Genomic DNA, 18,876 nt, shown 5'->3' with positions numbered 1-18,876 from the left:
ATCCTGTGAGTAGCTTTTCTCCTTTCACTGTAGCTCGTGAGCTACCACCAGTATGTTTTTCTTTAATAATCAGCCAAGTGATTGAATCCATTCTTTATCAGAGGCATTTGAATTTAGAAAGGCCAATGTCTCCCATTTCATCTTGGGCCATCACCTTATGTCTTGTCACTGGTCTTTGATGACTCTGGAAGAGATAATAAGAACTTTTTTCGCAGCTCTGCCCCACTCATATCCAATTCACATGCAAGTCAAGACATCACCCTCGTGATGTCATCGGTCCTCTTCAAGAATAAAGGAGCAACAACAACAACAATAACAATATCAGAGGCATTTACTCAAGTAGAATAGAAAGAATAGTAGTTATAATGCAATTCCCTCCAAAACTTGAGGTGTGCTCTCCTATGCACAGATTCCATTTGGGGAAGAGTGGACACCAGCTTATAGTTCAATGGTTGTGAGTCATATAGGTAGGAAACACATATGGTCAAGCCAGCTCACAACTCCATAGCTGCAAAGTCTTGACATCCTTTCTTTCACTAGAAGATCCTCATGAAGTTCACTTCAATGACGCATTCCAGAATCAGGTACCGCTCCTTCCTTGGTATTGTCTCTCAGTTATAGTTGGTCAAATAGGTCAAGCATCTGCACAGCTATCTCCTCAGTGGACTCAGCTGCTGCTGAGCTGAGCAAATAGTGTGTCCAATGGGATGCTGATGCCTAGAAATAGAAATGGTCCTTGCAGGTTTCTCTGAACTCTTCACAGGGTGCAACATCTCTATTGGACAATCAGTCAGCTTAACTCTCTAGACTCATTTTTAGATGGGCAGCTGGGTGTTCTAGTGCTCTTTTCACATAGGGCAATAAACCTTAATATAGGATTGATAGAAGCCTCCTCTTTGTCCCAAGGTAGGGTCTCAAAAGCCTGGTGTTCTTCAGTGCCATCTGAAGACAAAAGGCAAAGTAACACCTTTTCTATTCTAAGATCTATGCAGGTTTGATGGTCACCAGCTTCTTCTGTTTTTGTGCATGGAGGAGACCATCCCTTTTTCAAAGATAAGACAGGTTACATTTAAGGAGATCCTGTCTTGTTAATGAAAGGACATTTCAATCCTCAATCACTCTATTGATCATTGCCCCCTTTTTATTATTCTAACAGGAACCAGAGATGTGGCATGTGTACATTTTGGGATTAGGGGTGGGGAAGGATATTCATGTTATTTTCTATAATTTCCTGTGCTATGGTGATCAGGGAATTCAATTTCTCCATGTTTCTGTTTAATAATCCTAAAAAGATTTTTTTTTTAGAAATATTAAGAAAGGACTTTGTTACTTAATATTTCTAAAAAAAAAAAATCTCCCCACCTCCACCTCTGAATAGAACTATACTCTGTACAGAATCAATCCAGGGTGATGGGTATTTTTTTTTCAGTTCTGCAAGGACAAAATCACAATAATCTGAATAATTATTTTAACTTATAATACTTTCTCCTTTTTTTCCCTAAGAAGATAATGATCTGAACATTTATTATGACTTCCCAACATAAATCCATTGGAGGTAGGAAACTTGATCTTTTACTTGCTCTTACATTTTCTTACATGGAAATATACCTTATATAAAATTTCCCCAATATTTTTAGCTCCCTGGCTATGCTAATAAAAAAATTAAATGTGAATATCTAGAAAGTAATCAGTGAAAGTACAATCTTCATTTCTATATGAGAAACTAGACATAATTTGGACTTGTTTAGTTATTTGTTTTTTTTTAAGATGGCAAATGCATTAACATGAAAAGTGATATTATTTGACTGATGTCTGTAATGAACATTTCTGCAGAAGTTAATACCCAAGAATTTTCAGTTATAGTACAATTCCTTTACAAAGAGAACTGGTTATTTCACCAGTTTGACTATGCCATTGCTTAAATCATATCCCTCAAAATATGAAAACTACTGTCATTAAAAGCCTATATGGTTAGTTGCTCTTCCTCAATACCACCATTATTAAGAAATTCAACTGTACTTTATAAATAAGTATTTATCAATAATCATACACCTTTATTCATCAATTATTTACCCATTTTTGTTTGTTTCACTATTTTTTTAAATAACCAAAATAGGTCTATTTATAGGGGAAAAAAAGTCATGAAAAGAGATAGGATCCAATGAGGTTTGTTTTACCTGAAAGCATTTTGTGAGAACTTTAGTTAGGGAAAGATTCCTTTCTTTTATGGTATCCTTTACTGAAAGCAAGCAGCCCAAACATCACAGAAGCTCAGAAGGGGACTCTGTACTCTTGTTCTTCAAGACACTGAAAACGCCGAATCTGACACTCAGCCCTCAGGGAGAGTTAAAAATCTTGCACATTGCTTTGGCACCTATGAGGGTGGCAGCGTCTGACAGTGGAGGTGCAACTTTGACACAGTTCAAGATTGGTGGCATAATAAGAAGACAGTGATCCAAGGGAAAAGTGTGAATTAAAAAAAGAAATCATTTTTCTCTCTGCTGCAGCTGTAAATAACATCGCCCACAACTCCTCACTGCCAAACTCTGGGCCAAGGTGTTAGGGATGAAAGGTCCACTTGATAGCTTTTTACTTTTTTTTTCTCTTTTTTAAAGAATGTTACCAAAGATAAGCTGCTTGTTGCTTAATACACTGGTCCTCCAACTTTTTTCATTTTATGGAAGCAAATAACTTCCATGACTCCCCATATGTCTTATAAGAGCCCTTTATCAAAAGAAACTAAAACAAACTCTGTGTTATTCCAAAGAGATAACAATGCTTATATGTTTTCTTCATGAAGTATAGAGACTCGGAGATGGATAAGTATGGAAATTAGGTGATAATTCTATTTATGGGGGTGGGAAATAGAAGTGGTAGGAAAGAGGGGAAGTAGGAAATGGGAGGAGAGGCACAGTGATGAAGTAAAGGAAGAAGCAGTGAGAATTGGGGGAGGAAATGGTCAATCACATTCCCAACACCAAACAGTTCCTGGGAGTGAAGCAGTTGCCACCTCTATACCCCCCCATAATGTCAGCTGTGTCATAACCCTGAATTTGAGAAATTTCCATGTGACACCAGGATGCCTCAATGACATCAGTGGTTTCTAGCTATATCCCAAAGGAAGCTAGTTCATGGCTAGGCTCGGTCTTCAGCTAAATGGAATCAGTATCTTAGGAGCCCACATCTGGATTATGTGAACAAGGAGAAAATGACCTAAAGAGACATCCTTTCTGTGGCAGCATATAAATAAATTGGCAGATATGTCAACTAGGTATATTACTTCAGGACTACAATACTATTGGGACTGAAGTCCAAAGACAAAGATGTTTGTGAGTTGACATTCAATTCTAGGCATCTCTTTTAATTCCTCTGACTGTGTTTTTGACAAGAGCTTAAGGGCAGTTCAATAAATTACAATGTATTTACAAGAATTAGCTTGACACAGAGAGAGTTATTTAATTATGAAGGTGCTTTGCTTCCTGCCAAAGTTAAGTCTGTGTCAGCCTTTCTGGGACAAATCTTTATTTTCAGGGCCACGTAACTCAACTGGGAGAGTTCCCTTGGGTTGGATCTTGTCATTTATATGAGGCATCTCCTGACTGACCCCCATTTCCGCAGACACTTCTAAACAGATCACTAATCTCAATGTCAGACATCACAGCAAAGTCGGTATTGCCAAGGCCAAATGTCCCCTGTCAGGGTCATAGTCTCTCTCACAGAGGAATGACAAATGAAGTCATACCCCATTTGTAGTCCCCAAAGCATTTCAGGGTTGACGTGTGTCTGTGTGACATTTGGAAGATTTTTCCGGGGTAGTCAGGAGTTAAGATTACAATGTCAGCTTTATGTCCACACTGGCAGGCAGCACAGCAGCCTGTGAAATAATGACCTAATGTTAGCATTTGAGATAACAAAGACAGGGATAGCTATAAGCTGCTTGCCTGCCAGAAGCCACAGCCATACTCATCGGGAAGAAAGTGAAATTAGCAGTGAGTGCAGTGCTCAGAGGGGCAGGCCTGTGGGGACCAGGGGGAGCTGGGTCACATACAACCAGCTCTCAGTTAGATAAGCAGCAAGGGTAGAGGTTATACCCTCTGAACCAAGTCCTTGTTATATGTTCTGTCTTTTTTTGGTTGCATGAGACTATTGATTGATTTTTTTTTTAACTAAAAATGTAATTGGATGAGAGAGAAAATTTCCTTTTCTTCCTACTTTCTTTTTACTTATAGATTTAGAGTTGGAAGGGCCATTCAGAGGTCATCTAGTCCAACCCTGTCTCTCTTCATTTTATGGATCAGGAAACCAAGGCTTAGAAAGGAAAGAAATGACTTAGCCCAGGTCACAAAACTTGTAATTAGCCCAAGGGAGATTTGAACCCAGGTACTCTGACACCATAGCTGGTACTCCTGCCTCAACAGTCTCATCTTTTAAATTCACATCCAACATTTATTAACAACCACTAGATACCCATGATTTGGTATGAATTAGGTAACTCCCTTTTAGGGAAGAAACCAAGAACAAAATGTTCTTAAAATGGATGAAATAGGTGGCAGTGGAAATGCAATGTATCAGAGAAGTTGGTATATTAATACAGACAATAGCTTCTTGCTGCATCTGAAACTTAGCCAACAATGAATAAGAACATATATGCAGAGAAATATATTTGGTGCTGGAGGGAATACAAAGTTTAAATAGGGTTTGATCCTTGCCCTAATAGAGCTTTCAAACTAGCAGAAGAAGAAGACAAAAATCTGACAACTATAAAATAGAACATTGTGTAAGTGTGTTATAGAAGGGGCAGTCGATAGTCACAATAGATAGATAGAGCACCTGGCTTAGAGTCAGGAAGACCTGAGTTCAAACCCTGCATGAGGCATTGGTTGTATGATCCTTGGTAAGTCTCTGCTTATTTGTGAATCAGTTTCCCAATCTGTAAAGTGAAGAGGCTGATTTCAATGTTCTCTAAGATTCTTCTAATTCTAATCTACAGTCCCATGAAAACAAAGCATTATCTTCTCATACTTATCATCTAGGTCAAAGAGGGAAGGTTGCTACCTATAAGGAAGACTCCATGAATCTTGGATAAAATATATCCCAGTGTTTCTGGTTTAAATTGTTTGCTTGTATTGCATGGCCCAGTCTTCTACACTAAATAGTCTCAGTAAATTACTGACAATCAAGATAGTTGACAAATCAAGTACTCTGATCAGAGGAGCCATGTTATCTAGCCCCACTCTACTGCTCGGCAAGCCTGCAACCTTGTTATTTGAGAATAGCAGGCAAAAGAATAAAAGCCTCAGTACTGATGTCTTGTCCATTGGTGGAAGGGAGTACCTGGGGGTTCCCCCCCCAATATGTTCACAGTTTGGTCTGGTTACTAGCTAAATCTGTTTACCTTCATTGGATCCCACATCTGGATCATAGGAGCATAGGGAAGTGACCTTGAGGAGTAATTTTGTGGTAGCCCATAAATAAATTGACATGAAAAGCAATGAAGCATTGAGAAAAAACACAGAGTAATCAAGTTAAAGTTCTGGCTAAACCACTAATTAACTGTGTATCCTTAAACTTGCTGGGCCTCAATTTATTCATTTATAAAATGAGGAAGATTCAGATCATACTCTAAGATTCTGTGAAATAGATGGAATATATTTATTTGAAATATATTTATTTCATTTTTTTCTGAAGACTATTTATTCCTCCAACCCTATGTCTCAGCCACTCAACTATCCAAATTATATTCTTTCAGGCCCAGATGTTCTAACCTTAGTGGTAGGATCAGACATCAGTCGCTGTCCCAACACCCCCTGGCCTACCTGTCGTGGCTACCTACACAAAAGGACTCACTCAGGGTTCCTGAAGGGTTGGAGGAAGAGGTGGTTTGTACTGAAGCATGATGGTTATCTTCTCTACTACAAACAGAAAAAGGTAAGGTGAATAGTGAACGGGTCAGAAGAGGAAGGCAAAGGGAGGTATATGGAATCAAAATGCTACTTTGCAAGGTGACATTAGGTGGGACACAAGCTGTGGTCCTTCAAGAATAGTCTTACTAGAGCCAACATGGCATAGGGGATACCTTATTGGATATGTAGCTGGGAAGATCTGGGTTAAAATTCTACTTCTGATACTAGCTATGTGACCTTGGAAAAATCACTCAACTCTGCATATGGCTTTTGACTTCATCACTCACCTGGCACTTCTCTCTCCAAAGTTACCTCTTAATAAGTATTAATTGTCAAATCTGGTCATCTTTTTTTTTTTCAGTTCTCATCCTTCTTGATCTTTCTGCTGCATCTGACTCTATTGATCACCACTTCTTCCCAAATACTCTCTCCCCCCCTGGATTTTTCTAGCTCAACTCTCTCCTGGTTCTTCTCCTACCTGTCTGACCACTCTCATCTTCTGTCCAACTTCCTAACTGTAGTAGGTGTTTCCCAGGGCTCTGTCCTAGGCTCGCTCTCTCTCTCTCTCTCTCTCTCTCTCTCTCTCTCTCTCTCTCTCTATTTCTCTCTCTCTCTGTGTGTCTCTGTCTCTGTCTCTCTCTCTCCTGTGTGTGGCTTCATCAACTCTCGTGGATTTAATTATCATGTCTATGCAGACAGTTCCCAGACTTATAAATCCAACCCCAGTCTCTCCCCTGAGCTTCAGTCCCAGACCTCTAATTGCCTATTAGACATTTTGAACTGGATGTCCAAAGGCATCTTACTGTGAACAAGGCCTAAAATTCAAGCTCAAAGTTAAAGTGCAGTAAGGAGCTGTGGATCATAAAATGCAATTAAAACTATTATACCCATTATGCATTAGAAGAACAGATTCCAAAGTCAAAATAATATAAAATATCCTCCCTCTTTAGTCACCAAGTCAGGATCTCAGGAAATTAACTTCCAGGTAGTTGGAACTGAGAGATTACCTTATTCAACTTCCCCCAAGGCTAAGCTTTTTATACCTCAAGCCCAGAACCTGATCATCATCCCTACCTTTTTAAAGAACCAGACTAGTACTTCCCCCTGGAGCCATAGCCTACTGTGTAAAGATTTATGTAAGGCTGCTGCAGAAAGGAGAGTAAAGTCCTAGGAGAAAGGAGAAAGGAGAAAGGAAGAGGGAGAAAGTAGGAAGAACCTTTTCTTCATATTCCCATTGCTTACCACAATGCCTGGCAAATAGTAAGTGCTTAATAAATGCTTACTGATGATAATGATAATAAAGCTCTCACCTAAGCCTCTGGAGTCATGGAGATGGAACCCCACCCTCAACAGGATATATACATTTCAAACTCAACATATCCAAACCAGAACTCACTACCTGTCTTCCCAAACCCATCCCTTCACAAACTCCCCTGTTTCTATTCAAAGGACTACCATTCTTATAGTGTCCCAAGGATCATAATCTTGGTGTTATACTTCCTCTCTCCTACCATACAAGTACAATGTTGACAAATCTTACCATTTCAACTTCTACACCTCTTGCATTTGATTCCTTCTCTCAACTCATCACTCACACAGTACCTGAATTATTAAAAAAGATCTCTTACTCCCTGCTTCCAGTCACCTCACTCACTTCAATCCTCCACATAGCTTTCAAAGTTACTTTCCTTAGATGTAAATCTGACCATGCCATTCCCAGTGATGAATGCCAGTGATTTCTTCTTTCCTTGAGGATTATACATAAACTCCTCTGTTTAACTTTTAAAACACTTCACAACTTTACCCCAGCACTTCACAACCCATCTTTCTAGCTTTATTCCCCTTCCCTCACTCTACAATCCAGCCAAATTGGCATTTTTTTTTTCTGTTCCATACACAGTGCACTCCATTGTCACTCTTCATGCCTGTGCATTGAGCAGCCCCCAGGCGTGGAATGTATTTCCTCTCATCTCCACCTCTTGGAGTTCGTCTCTTCCTTTAAGACACAGCTCAAGCACCCCTTCTACACAAGCACCCCAATTGCTAGTGTCCTCCCTTCTTCCCTATTTTGTATTTAACTAACTTGTATTTATTCTATATTTACTTCTATAAATGCCTGTGTATGCCCCTACTGTCTCCCCTATTAGAATGGAAGTTCCTTGAGAACAGGGATTATTTCATTTTTTGTATTCTCAATCATACAGTGAACCAGTATACAGCATTGGGTTCAGTGTAGGCATTTAACAACTTTTTGTTGCTTCATTGATTATTGACAGTGTAGAGAACAAAAAGTAAATCATGAGGGAGACAAATGGTATCATACTACTACCTACTTAATTAGATTGTTTCACTCTGTAAACCTTAAATTGCTTTATAAATGTGAATCATCATTATCATCCCAACCATGACTGATTATTCCATGGCTGTCTCATGTGTATAAATATTGTGAATCTTGGTGACTAAAAGAAAAAGCAATTTCAAAAAAAAAACTTTAATCCTGCAAAAATAAAGACAGTGGTTAAAAATTGTAGAATGACAAGGAAATATATGCATCCCACAGTGCACCTCAGGTGATTCATTGTTCAGTGAGGTAGGCAGTGCTCAGAAGTCAGATATTGGTGTATTTTTTATCGAATAAAAGGGAATTTACTTGACTATAGTAGGAGAATGATATTGCACAAGGCTTGTGCACTGAAGACACTCTAAGTTGACTCAACTGAGCAAAGCTTCCCTTTCTCTAAGATGTCTGTCTTGATCTGCTGGTAAAGCAGAGGAGCATCTCTGAAGCTCCTTATGGCCATTTTGTACTCAGGTGACCAGGAAGTGATGTCAACAGTCTGAGCCTTTAGTGCTCTTAGCCAATTAAGGCTAGAATTGTTTTAATATCTTTTAAGTGTTAAGAATTATTTTAGTATTTTTTTAAGTGTAGCAATTAGTTCTAACCTCACTCTTCTAGGACAAAGATAATTATATCTCCACGCCAATACTCCTGAGCGGGTGGGATTATCTTTACTTCTATCAGCTTGACCTTCCATTCCAGGGTGCTCCCCTGTCCACTGTTAGCACCCTAGTCCCACTTAATCTGTTAACATCAATTTACTTCAAAGATGTGACAAGAACAGAAGTAGAAACATCCCTCCTCCCCCACCTCAGTTCCAACCCTTTGGAGGTCTGTCCTCTATTATATCATCTTGGTCTCTGGGGAGAGTGGGCTCAAACATAATGCAGTTTTTACATAGCATCGGTCCCACTAAATCTAGAGCCAAATGTAGCATTGCTATAGGTGGAATCTTCATCTTAGCTAGGGCTAAAGTCCTACTGGGCTAGGTCCCAATGACTACTCCCTGCTCCTTGGACCTCAAAGCTGGTCTAACTGGTTAAAAACCTTGATATACATACTGCTCCCGGACCTCTTGATGGCTATTATTATGACTTTGGTTTTTTTTTTGTTGAAACTCACAAGATCACAGCCTCAAATCTCCTTTACCTAGAACAAAAGAACAACTATCAAGGCAAAGAAGTGAGGCCCATATTCATAGGTCACATGTCCACTTCAGATAGGGAGGTTCAAGGCCTCTCTTTCTACAGCATTGTCTCTCTTTTCTCTCTGGAATGTTGTCATGAAGGAAGGAATCATCTAAAAGAGAAGAAAGAAGTCCTGATTGACCAGTACCTTTTGAATGTACCCCCAGTTCTGGCTATGCAGCCAATCAAAGAGACTTCGTTATGTGGTTAGCAGACCAGAACCAATTGTGGAATACACACACACACACACACACACACACACACACACACACAGAGATATATATATATATATATATATATATATATATACACATATATATGTATATATGCATGTTCCAACATAGAGACTGGGTTTACTGGCTAGTTCCCAATCATGTAAAAAAAAACATAAAAACTAGCCTAGTACATATGGAGAGGAGTTAGGGAGTGCGGTCCCATCAAAAATATCCTGAATGCTTTCTGTGCCCCCAAGTTGTCCATAATGCTTCTAAGAGTACTTGAGTACAGGGACTTCAGGATACTGCATTTTCATGGCAAATATGAGGTCAAAAGCAGGTCTGTTGAGGGTATCTATTAGCATCCTATACTTATTAACATCAGTCTCCTTTCACTTTACTTCTGGATCAGAACTCAGTGCCCTCTCCTAAAAGAACCACAGCTTTCCATACTGAATCCCCAATAATAACAATAGGTAGAAGTCTACCATACATGATCAAAGTGCTGGAAAAGGAAGGAATTTCACAGACCATCTTTTTTATGATGAGGAAATTGAAGCCTATGGATAAATGACTTGTCCAAGGTCACATAAGTAGTTGGCATGGAGGCAGAATCTGAACCCAGATCATTTGACTCTAAAAGTCAGTGTTCTTTCTTTTGTACCACACTATCTCTATTGCCATAGAATAACTTGATGAGGAAGGTATGAACTGACTATCGGTGATTGACGTTGTCCCTGGAGCATACACTGCTGAAGATAATGTTGCCATTGAATCATTAACTGCGAGGGTGACATTGTGCATCCCCACCCTTCATATCATTCTCAGTAAATCTTTAACAAAGAAGGCTTTATACTTTCTCACTATTTCCTAGTCAACAGTCTAGGATTTAATAACTAGTGCCCACATAGACTCATTAACAGTTATTTCTTTGGGGATGCTGGAATGCCCTGATGTGCAAGTCAGTTTGCATAATGCATCTATTACTTTTTTCTTTATTACTGTATTTTTTATCCTATACTTTACACTCCCCCAGCATGTCCACAGCATGGTATAGAGTTCATCACCCCTCAAACACGCAGTCTTCAATGATGGTCAAACCCCATTAATGAACACCGGTTCTCCAATAAATGGAAAGCTATGTTGATTATCTAGCCCAGTACTCAAATATAAAGTACACTTGTTTCAAAAGTCTTAGTTCAGCAGTATGCAACAAAACTGTAATGCCACTTGACATACAACTGCATAATGGCTATTTTAAAGCAATTGGCCTGACTAGTAACAATTGCATTGGAAAACTTTGCTGTCAAATTATAGTCTAGACAAAAAAAAAAATTAAAGGAAGTGAAAAGAAGAACATGAAAGGAAAGGGAAAGAGAGAGAGGAGGGAAGGAGAATTAAAGGAGGGAGGGGAAGGGGAAAAAGAAGAAGAGAATGATGGGGAGGGAAAGGTAAGGAGGAATGGAAGGCAAATAGAAAAGGAAAATGATGTCTTTAGTGGATCCCTGCAATGCTAGAGCAGGTAGCCCTAGTTTGACCCAGTACTCAAAAGAGGCTTAATAAAATCCTCCCCCAATATGGCCCAGATAATTCCCCATAAACACAATAACAAGGACCCCTCTCAGGTTCCTACATGGCTCCAGGAGCTTTAAAAATCCAATGTTCTCTTAGGGTCCCCATCTAAATAAATCCATAGCACCAAACCCAACTAATGACTCTTCCAAACCATGACAGACAAGTTATTAAAATCAGATCAAAAGACATTTAATTAAAACAGAACCAGGTCATACATTTCCCTTGATGAAAATCCTCTGTACCCTTAGCAAGCAGGAAAGGAATACAGTAAGATCAGTCATGGCAGGGGGCTTAGAGATTAAAGTCTTTTAACAACCTCCATTTAATCACATCTCTTACAATCTTAGGAAACAACTAAAGAGCATTGATTTCTCAGGAACCAGAGCCTCAAAACATCTGTGCCAGATCTGTGCCACGTGTGTCTCTCTCCATAACTCCATGTCACTGTCTTCTCTCTGCATCTTCACCCCTGCCAACCCACCTTTCTCAGCTTGAGTCCATCAGGATCTAATCAAGCCAAGCATTTCTTCCCATCTCTCAGTTCTCCCTGATAACACCCCTGCTTCTCAGCAATCACCAGTAGCATGTCCCCAACCCACACAACACTTATAGTCTCTTTAAGACTGCCTTAGCGGAAAGTACTTTTCCCCAACTATTTTATGCTCAGGTCTGTTCTCTGCGCTATAGGGAAATGCAGTCTAGAATTATCCACCAGTGAGAGTGGGTCTCTCTTAGCTCCAAGCGCTGGAGAAACAGGAGGGCAGGGATTGTTTTTGCTTTTCCTTTGTATCCTCAGCACTTATCACAGTGCCTAGCACACAGTAAATCCTTAATAAATGCTTATAGATTCAGTTCCTGTGCATCCGGTTGTTATAGGCATTTAGGTGCAAAGTGAGCTGGTCACTGAGAAGGTCACAAAGTGTACCAAGAAATTGGAGTTTGATGTGTGCAAAAAAGTAAACATATCCCACTATAACTATGCTCATTTCCTTCACTTCCTCATCTCTCACTCACTTCTCAAGGTCTTGCCATCTGGCTCCTTACCTTCCCACTTGACTGGAACTGCTCTCTCCAAGGCTACCACAGATCCCTTAGCCACAAAATCTAACAGCCTGTTCTTAATCTTTCTACTGTTTGACTTCCCTTTAGCCTTGAACTCTATTAACCACCCCCTCCTCCTGGATACCTTTTCTTTCTTTTGTTTTTTGTGATATGACTTTCTCCTGGTTTTCTTCACTTGCTGGGTCATAATTCATGTCCCATCTCTTCCGTGTGGTTGTATACCAAAGTTCTGTCCTTGACTCTCTTCACTTCTCTAACTCTACTCAAGTCTTTCCCACACACCAATTACATTGCTCATAGCCTAGCCCATTGGCAGGACTTCCATCTCTCATAGTACTTCTTGTTACCAGATTGATGGCCAATGAGATCCAGTCGCATACACCTCTTCTACACCAGGTGGAGTTGTTGGCATGCTAGGAAAAACAACAATCATTAAGAGCTAGGTTTTTACAGTCAAGGACCCATTGGGTTAGAAGAAAAGAGAGGACATTGGAACTGGGGCTGGAGGTCTTGGCCTATTGAAACTTGTTCATGAGCACTGCCAGAAATGATACTCGGTGTCAGCATCCATGACATCGTTCATGCAGCTGGGGGTTACCCTGATGCTGCCAATGACCATGATGCTACCAACTCTGTTGTCCCTGCAATGTTGGCTTCTCTTCTAGAGTCTGTGTTGTTTGTGCCTGCTGCATAGGTGAGCATCAGGAGCTTGATCTAGATTGCATTTAGAATCATCTCCCCATATCCTATATTCTACCATGGCAAGTTCTTAGTTGTTATCACTATTTCTGCTCCCATTGTTTTCTCTTCTAGCCCTGATCTCATCATATTTTCCAGGGAGACATCTGGGTGGGACTTTATACTTTTTGCCTACAGCCAGCCCATTTCTGCCCACATCATCTTTGCCTCTTTCACTTGTGCTGTTATTAAGTCCATAAGGAATTTTGCATTCAGAGTATGGTCCTTAAAAAGTAAGAGCTCTGTCTCTAATTGCTGAATGTGTATAATTTATTTTCATTTCCCTTATGCTGATTATCCAGCTTTCCTAGGATTTTCAACCATCAGCAAGAAAAACCCCCCAGACCTTTATACTACCACCATCCTCTATGTCAATCTCCTTTAGCACCCACAAGATTGGATCACTGGGGGTCCCTGTCTGTCCCACTGATTAGACCCTCAATATGCCAACAGAAGAGCTCTGACCACATCAGGTCAGGCTACCCTATCTGACTGGGCAGCTAAGTGATTGCTTGCATAAAGAAAACTTGAAACTAGCCATCAGGATTTGAATATCATCAATAATTTGAATCCTATCTCAGACACTAGCCCTGTCATACTAGGCAAGTAATTTAACCTCTTTGTGCCTCAGCTTCCTCATGTGTAAAATGGGGATAATAGCACACAAGGTTGTTATGATGATCAAATCAGATAATATATAATGCTTTGCACAATTTAAAGTATTATATAAATGTCACAGCTAGGTGACACAGTGGACAGAGCCCCAGACCCGGAGTCAGGAAGACTTCTCTCCCTGAGTTCAAGTCTGGCCTCAGACATTTACTAGCTATGTGACCCTGAGCAAGTCATTTAACCCTTTTTGCCTCAGTTTCTTCATCTATAAAATGAGCTGGAGAAGGAAATGGCAAACCATTCTAGTATCTTTGCCAATAAAACCCCAAATGGAGTCACAAAAAGTCAGACATGACTGAAACAATGGAACAACAACAATCATCATCATCATCATCATCATCATCACCATAATCACAATAATCATTATCATCTGGCCAGTTCTTTGCATTTTCCTTCTCCTACTTCAACCACAATACTCACAAGGCCAACCACCAATACCAAATAATGCCAATTGTTCTCAAAGGCCTTATCCATGTCAGTACAATAATTCAGAATTAGAATTGGAATGAAATGAGATAATCATAGTTTAAAACTTAACAAAAAAAGTTTATTTAATAATAGCACGAAAAAAATACTGAACAAAGCTAAAGCATTGGCTCAGGTAGATGTAGCACCCCTCATCTCTATATGGAAACAAGTATGGTCAGAAGAATATGTTGGATCAGAAAGTTGTGGGGACTTGCAAGGAAGGGGAACACCTGTCATTTCTGTGGGGCACTCGTTCCTCGTAGATTGGCCTTTTTATAGCCTTAGTTGACCAGGAAGCCATGTCAGTCAGTCAATAAGCATTTATTAAGTGATTATCATATATCAGGCACTGTGCTAAGCTCTAAGGATACAAAGAAAGGGAGAAGATAGTCATTCGTCTCAAGAAACTCAGAGCCTAATCAGGGAGACACCATGCAAGCTGCCACACACACACACACACACACACACACATGCATATGATTAATTGGGGATAATCTCAGAGGGAAGGCATTAAGATTAAGGAGGACTTGGAAAGGCTCCTAGCAGGACAACTACTGGAGCTCTAGTCCCCTAGACTAGGTCTTGGAGACAGCTTCCCCATTTTTTATAAAAGAAAGTAGCCCAGCTTATGTGGCATAGACCCTAGTAGATGTCTCTTTTATTACACAATGCAATGCACTCATTTCATAGGAATGGGCTAGAAAGTCTTTCCAAGTCCCTCTCCTTTACTGCTTATTGATTTTTAATAAATTGTCTCTCTTGTGAAATAGTTTGATTTTGTAGTTTGGTAAGTGTCCAGTAGATGGAGCAGCTTACTCATAGATATCTTAGAGAGCCTGCCTGTCACTAAACAGATGTTCCAAGTATATAAGAATTTACTCATCTCTAGATATACATTATGTCTCTGCATTTGTGTGTATGCTTTTAACAAACTGCTAGCTCAGAGTAAATGAGTCAATGAAAAGGGCTGCTTTGTGATAGGGTATATGTTTGTCCTAGAAGAAGACAAAATTTTCTCTGAAATTATCATGAGTTAAAGTTATATGACTGGAGTTAAGGGACAAAAGAGGTTTAGGGCGAGAGGTTTAGGGTTTCATTTTTTCATCCTTTATCTTTCTCTCTCTTATTTTCCTTCCCTACCTATAATAATTCTCAAGGAAGGACTTTTAAGTAGTCAGAAAATGTATCTGTCCACGTGGTAGAATTTGAGGTGTGACATGGACGTCATCCTGCCCACCAATCAACCATTGTGTCTGAAATTCTCACCAGAGATTCTCTGTTGGGGTGAGACTTTGCATGTCTAAGTTTTACCTTCTCAAATAATGGATTTTTTGACACTAGAAATCATTGAATCATAGACGTAGAGCTGGAAGGAACTGTGGAAGTCATTTAGTGCACCCACATACACACACACATTTTACTGAGGTCCAAAATGGAAAAGATGCCCAAAGTCATAGAGCTAGTAAGTGAAAAAACCAAAATATGAACCCACTGCTGGCTTCAGATTCAGCGCTCTCCAAGATGCCAAGCTGAGTAACACAATAATTAACAGTCATTAATATTTTGGCCTGAATTAGGTTATTAGAGTTTTGATTACTGGAAAGAGAGTAAGGACCTTCATGGAGAATAGGGCACTTCCCAGGAAGTTGGGATCTTTGTAAAATGCTATAGGTGGCCAACACCAGAATGAAAGCACATGAGAGGCCAGGGGCAGAGGGGATAGAAGCAAAGGCACCTTACAAGGAGAGGGAGAAACTAAAGATGTAGAGATGTGACAAAGATCAGTTTCCTCTTACTTCACAATTTTGCCTAAATCAGTCAGAGTTTCTACAACCTTTAAGCATATAAAATTTACTCTGTGCTGTTTTTTCAACAGACCATACAACTTCAGACAAGGACCTTACAGATCACCTACCAGGGATGGGGAACCTATGGTCTCAAGGCCACATGTGGCCCTCTAGGTCCTCAAGTGCAGCCCTTTGACTGAATCCAAACCTCACAGAACAAACTCCCTTAATAAAATGATTTGTTCTGTAAAACCTGGCCTCAGTCAAAAGGCCACACCAAAGTACCTAGAAGGCCACATCTGGCCTTGAGGCCGCAGGTTTCTCACCCCTGAATCTGACCTCTTCATTTTACAGATAAGGAAACTGAAATCCAAAGAGACTGAAGTCAATAACCAAGCAGAACCAGGTGCTCATTGTGTTCTTTTCACTGCACCCGAGCTATTGCCTTCTTATCCATCTTCAGATCCTCAGAACAGAAAGGAAGATCAATATATCACATACAAAGCTACAGTGGATTAGAGAATACTTGATTGATTTTTCCCATTTTCATTTGCAAAAAGGACATTAGATCTTATACAGTGATATTTTTTCTTTGTTATTTATCAGAAATATTTTCCTTTATTCTTTAAAATAATAGAGATATGAGAGCCTTTTCAATGGATGTGCATATGTGGACAGTATAGTTTTCAGCTTGTAATGTTCATTCTCTAACTCTCCTAAGTACATCATCATCTTCCAGGAGGCACAATGGAGAGGAAGAGAGCTCAAAGAAATTATGCATTTAGGAGTAGGGACCATACCCTATACACGGCTTATGACTAGCAGAAAAACAAATGCTTTTGATTAGTGAACCAGGGAGATATTTTCTGAAGATGTGTTCTCATCATGCTAGATTTAGAAAACTAAGGTATAGAAAACAAAGGGAGTAATTTCATTCAGATTTTTTAGTGCTTTAAAAAAAACACTTTAAACAAAAAACCCCTGCAGTCCTAGGTAGAAAGAATATAAATACATATAGCATGTGTACTTACTTGTTCCTTTTCTGACCTATATTCTCCATATTAAAAATAAATGATTTTTTCTCTTAATTTTCCTGTTGAGCTGCTGAGTCTGTCAACAACAGCCACAATGACTTCTCTAAAGAATGAGAAGACCTCTTTTAATATTGCATTATCTTTTGCTGTTTGCTGAAAGTAAAAAGAATGCTTCCTTACTATTAATAGCACTTCAACTGCTTTTTACTAGGCCTTCAAAAGCTGTATTAGTGTGACTATTATCCCTAGCCTGAAGCAGATTACTCACAGAATCCCCCTATTCCCTTTCCATTTTGACTTTAAAATACTGACTAAATAATTGAAGGAGAAAATTATTCAATTAAATATCACTGTCTTTCACAATAAAATCTCTTTATACTGATAGTTTTGCTAACTATGAGTTTAGGTGTATCCCCAGAGATTTCTTTGTTGCCTAAAGATTATTTTAGTTTTGTACTTTTTGTTTCTGTGTTGTTAATCCATGGTGCCAGTATGGACAGAACTCAGGCCACCAAATATATTATCCAGTTCCCACACACCTATTATGTAGTTGTTTTTCCTTCTTCCCTGTCACTTCAAGAGTAAGATAATGTGTCTTTAAAATTTAGTGCCATCCTTGCATTAAGTATGGTAGCATTGGCTAATGCCTGTTTCTCACTGGTCAAATACACAAATGGGTACACCCTCAAAATCAGAGTATACCCTCTGTCATTTTCTGTTAGAATTTAATTACTGTATAAATGCATAAGTGACTTGCTTGAAAACCTATCCAAGAAATCTTAAAATAAAAGACCTACAAATGCATTGCTAGCCATAGCTATGAAAAAAAATGTGTTCAGAAAGAACATTTGCAACTTGAAACTTTTCATCAGAAATAGAGAGCACTTAAGGTCACTTTAATATTAATTCTCTACTAGCTGTGTGACCCTGGGCAAGTCACTTAACCCTATTGCTTAACCCCCCCAAAAATTTTTTTTAAAAAAATATTAATTCTCTACCAGTCCTTTCTTCCAACAAAATATCAGATTGCTTTTTATCCTGGATATAAAAGGACTTGAATTTAGGTCAGTTTAACTTGCAAAGCATAGTATTTTGAGAAGTTCTTGCAATACATTCAGACAATCTTGTGTATCATCATTTTATTTGGCAATGGCTAAATATCTGATAGAAAGGGAAATTCATTTCTGGTAAGTTGAAATTGCTTTTGAATAATTTATAGTGAACAGAGAATCATCAGATCTGATATCACTGGTAGCTACAAAATTGCAGTGTTCCACATTATGCTGTAATGGGTGCTAGGGGAACTGGGAAGTTGAAGTTTGATAACATGAAAATTTCTGTTTGGGATGACACACAATTTCAAAAAGAGTAGAATTTTTCAAAAGGAATTGAAAATCCCACCATGTTGGTTGTTTTTCTTCATTCTAGAAGAGGACCAAAATGACATCACTCTGTTGGAGTCAAGGTACAGTGTGTCTTACTGTGGCTAATCAGACAGTATGAGCTCAGAAGGCCTACCACAGGACAGGCACACATAGTCCATAGGAATATTTGGAGTGGAAATGTCTCTAAATTTGCACATCTCTCTTTTCTTTTGAGCCACTACAATTCTGCTTCGCTTATAGAGCGTGGCACCTTCTTTGATACAGACACGTCATGCTGGGTAGTCTTTTGCCAGTGTCTTCCATGTCACACAATCAATTTAAAAGTCACCATGTAAGATAAAAGTAAAAGTATACAAAAAATCTTTAGATATGATTATTACTAGGGAAAATTTCCTGAGGTTCTCTTTAAACCATATCTAAAGACCATCCCCTCAAGAGCATTGGCCCCATCTTTACTACTCCTTGGCGTTAGAAGTGAGAACGGGTACAACCAGACAACTACTCATAAGCCC

General features: G+C 39.2%; 1 protein-coding gene across 1 annotated transcript in view; it reads left to right on the top strand.

Moving 5' to 3' along the window:
* Nucleotides 1-18,876, top strand: part of LOC114048286 — a 144,937-nt gene that overhangs the window by 45,461 nt on the left and 80,600 nt on the right. The window contains exon 6 of the mRNA XM_027869185.1: nt 5,750-5,928. Within this exon, the coding sequence (XP_027724986.1) occupies nt 5,750-5,928 (179 nt within the window). The remainder of the gene's footprint in view (nt 1-5,749; nt 5,929-18,876) is intronic.

Source organism: Vombatus ursinus, unplaced genomic scaffold (assembly GCF_900497805.2).
Source record: "Vombatus ursinus unplaced genomic scaffold, bare-nosed wombat genome assembly UNPS02014792.1, whole genome shotgun sequence".
Classification (NCBI taxonomy): Eukaryota; Metazoa; Chordata; class Mammalia; order Diprotodontia; family Vombatidae; genus Vombatus; species Vombatus ursinus.
Note: the sequence above shows the minus strand (reverse complement) of the source record. Positions and strands in the feature narration are given on the sequence as shown.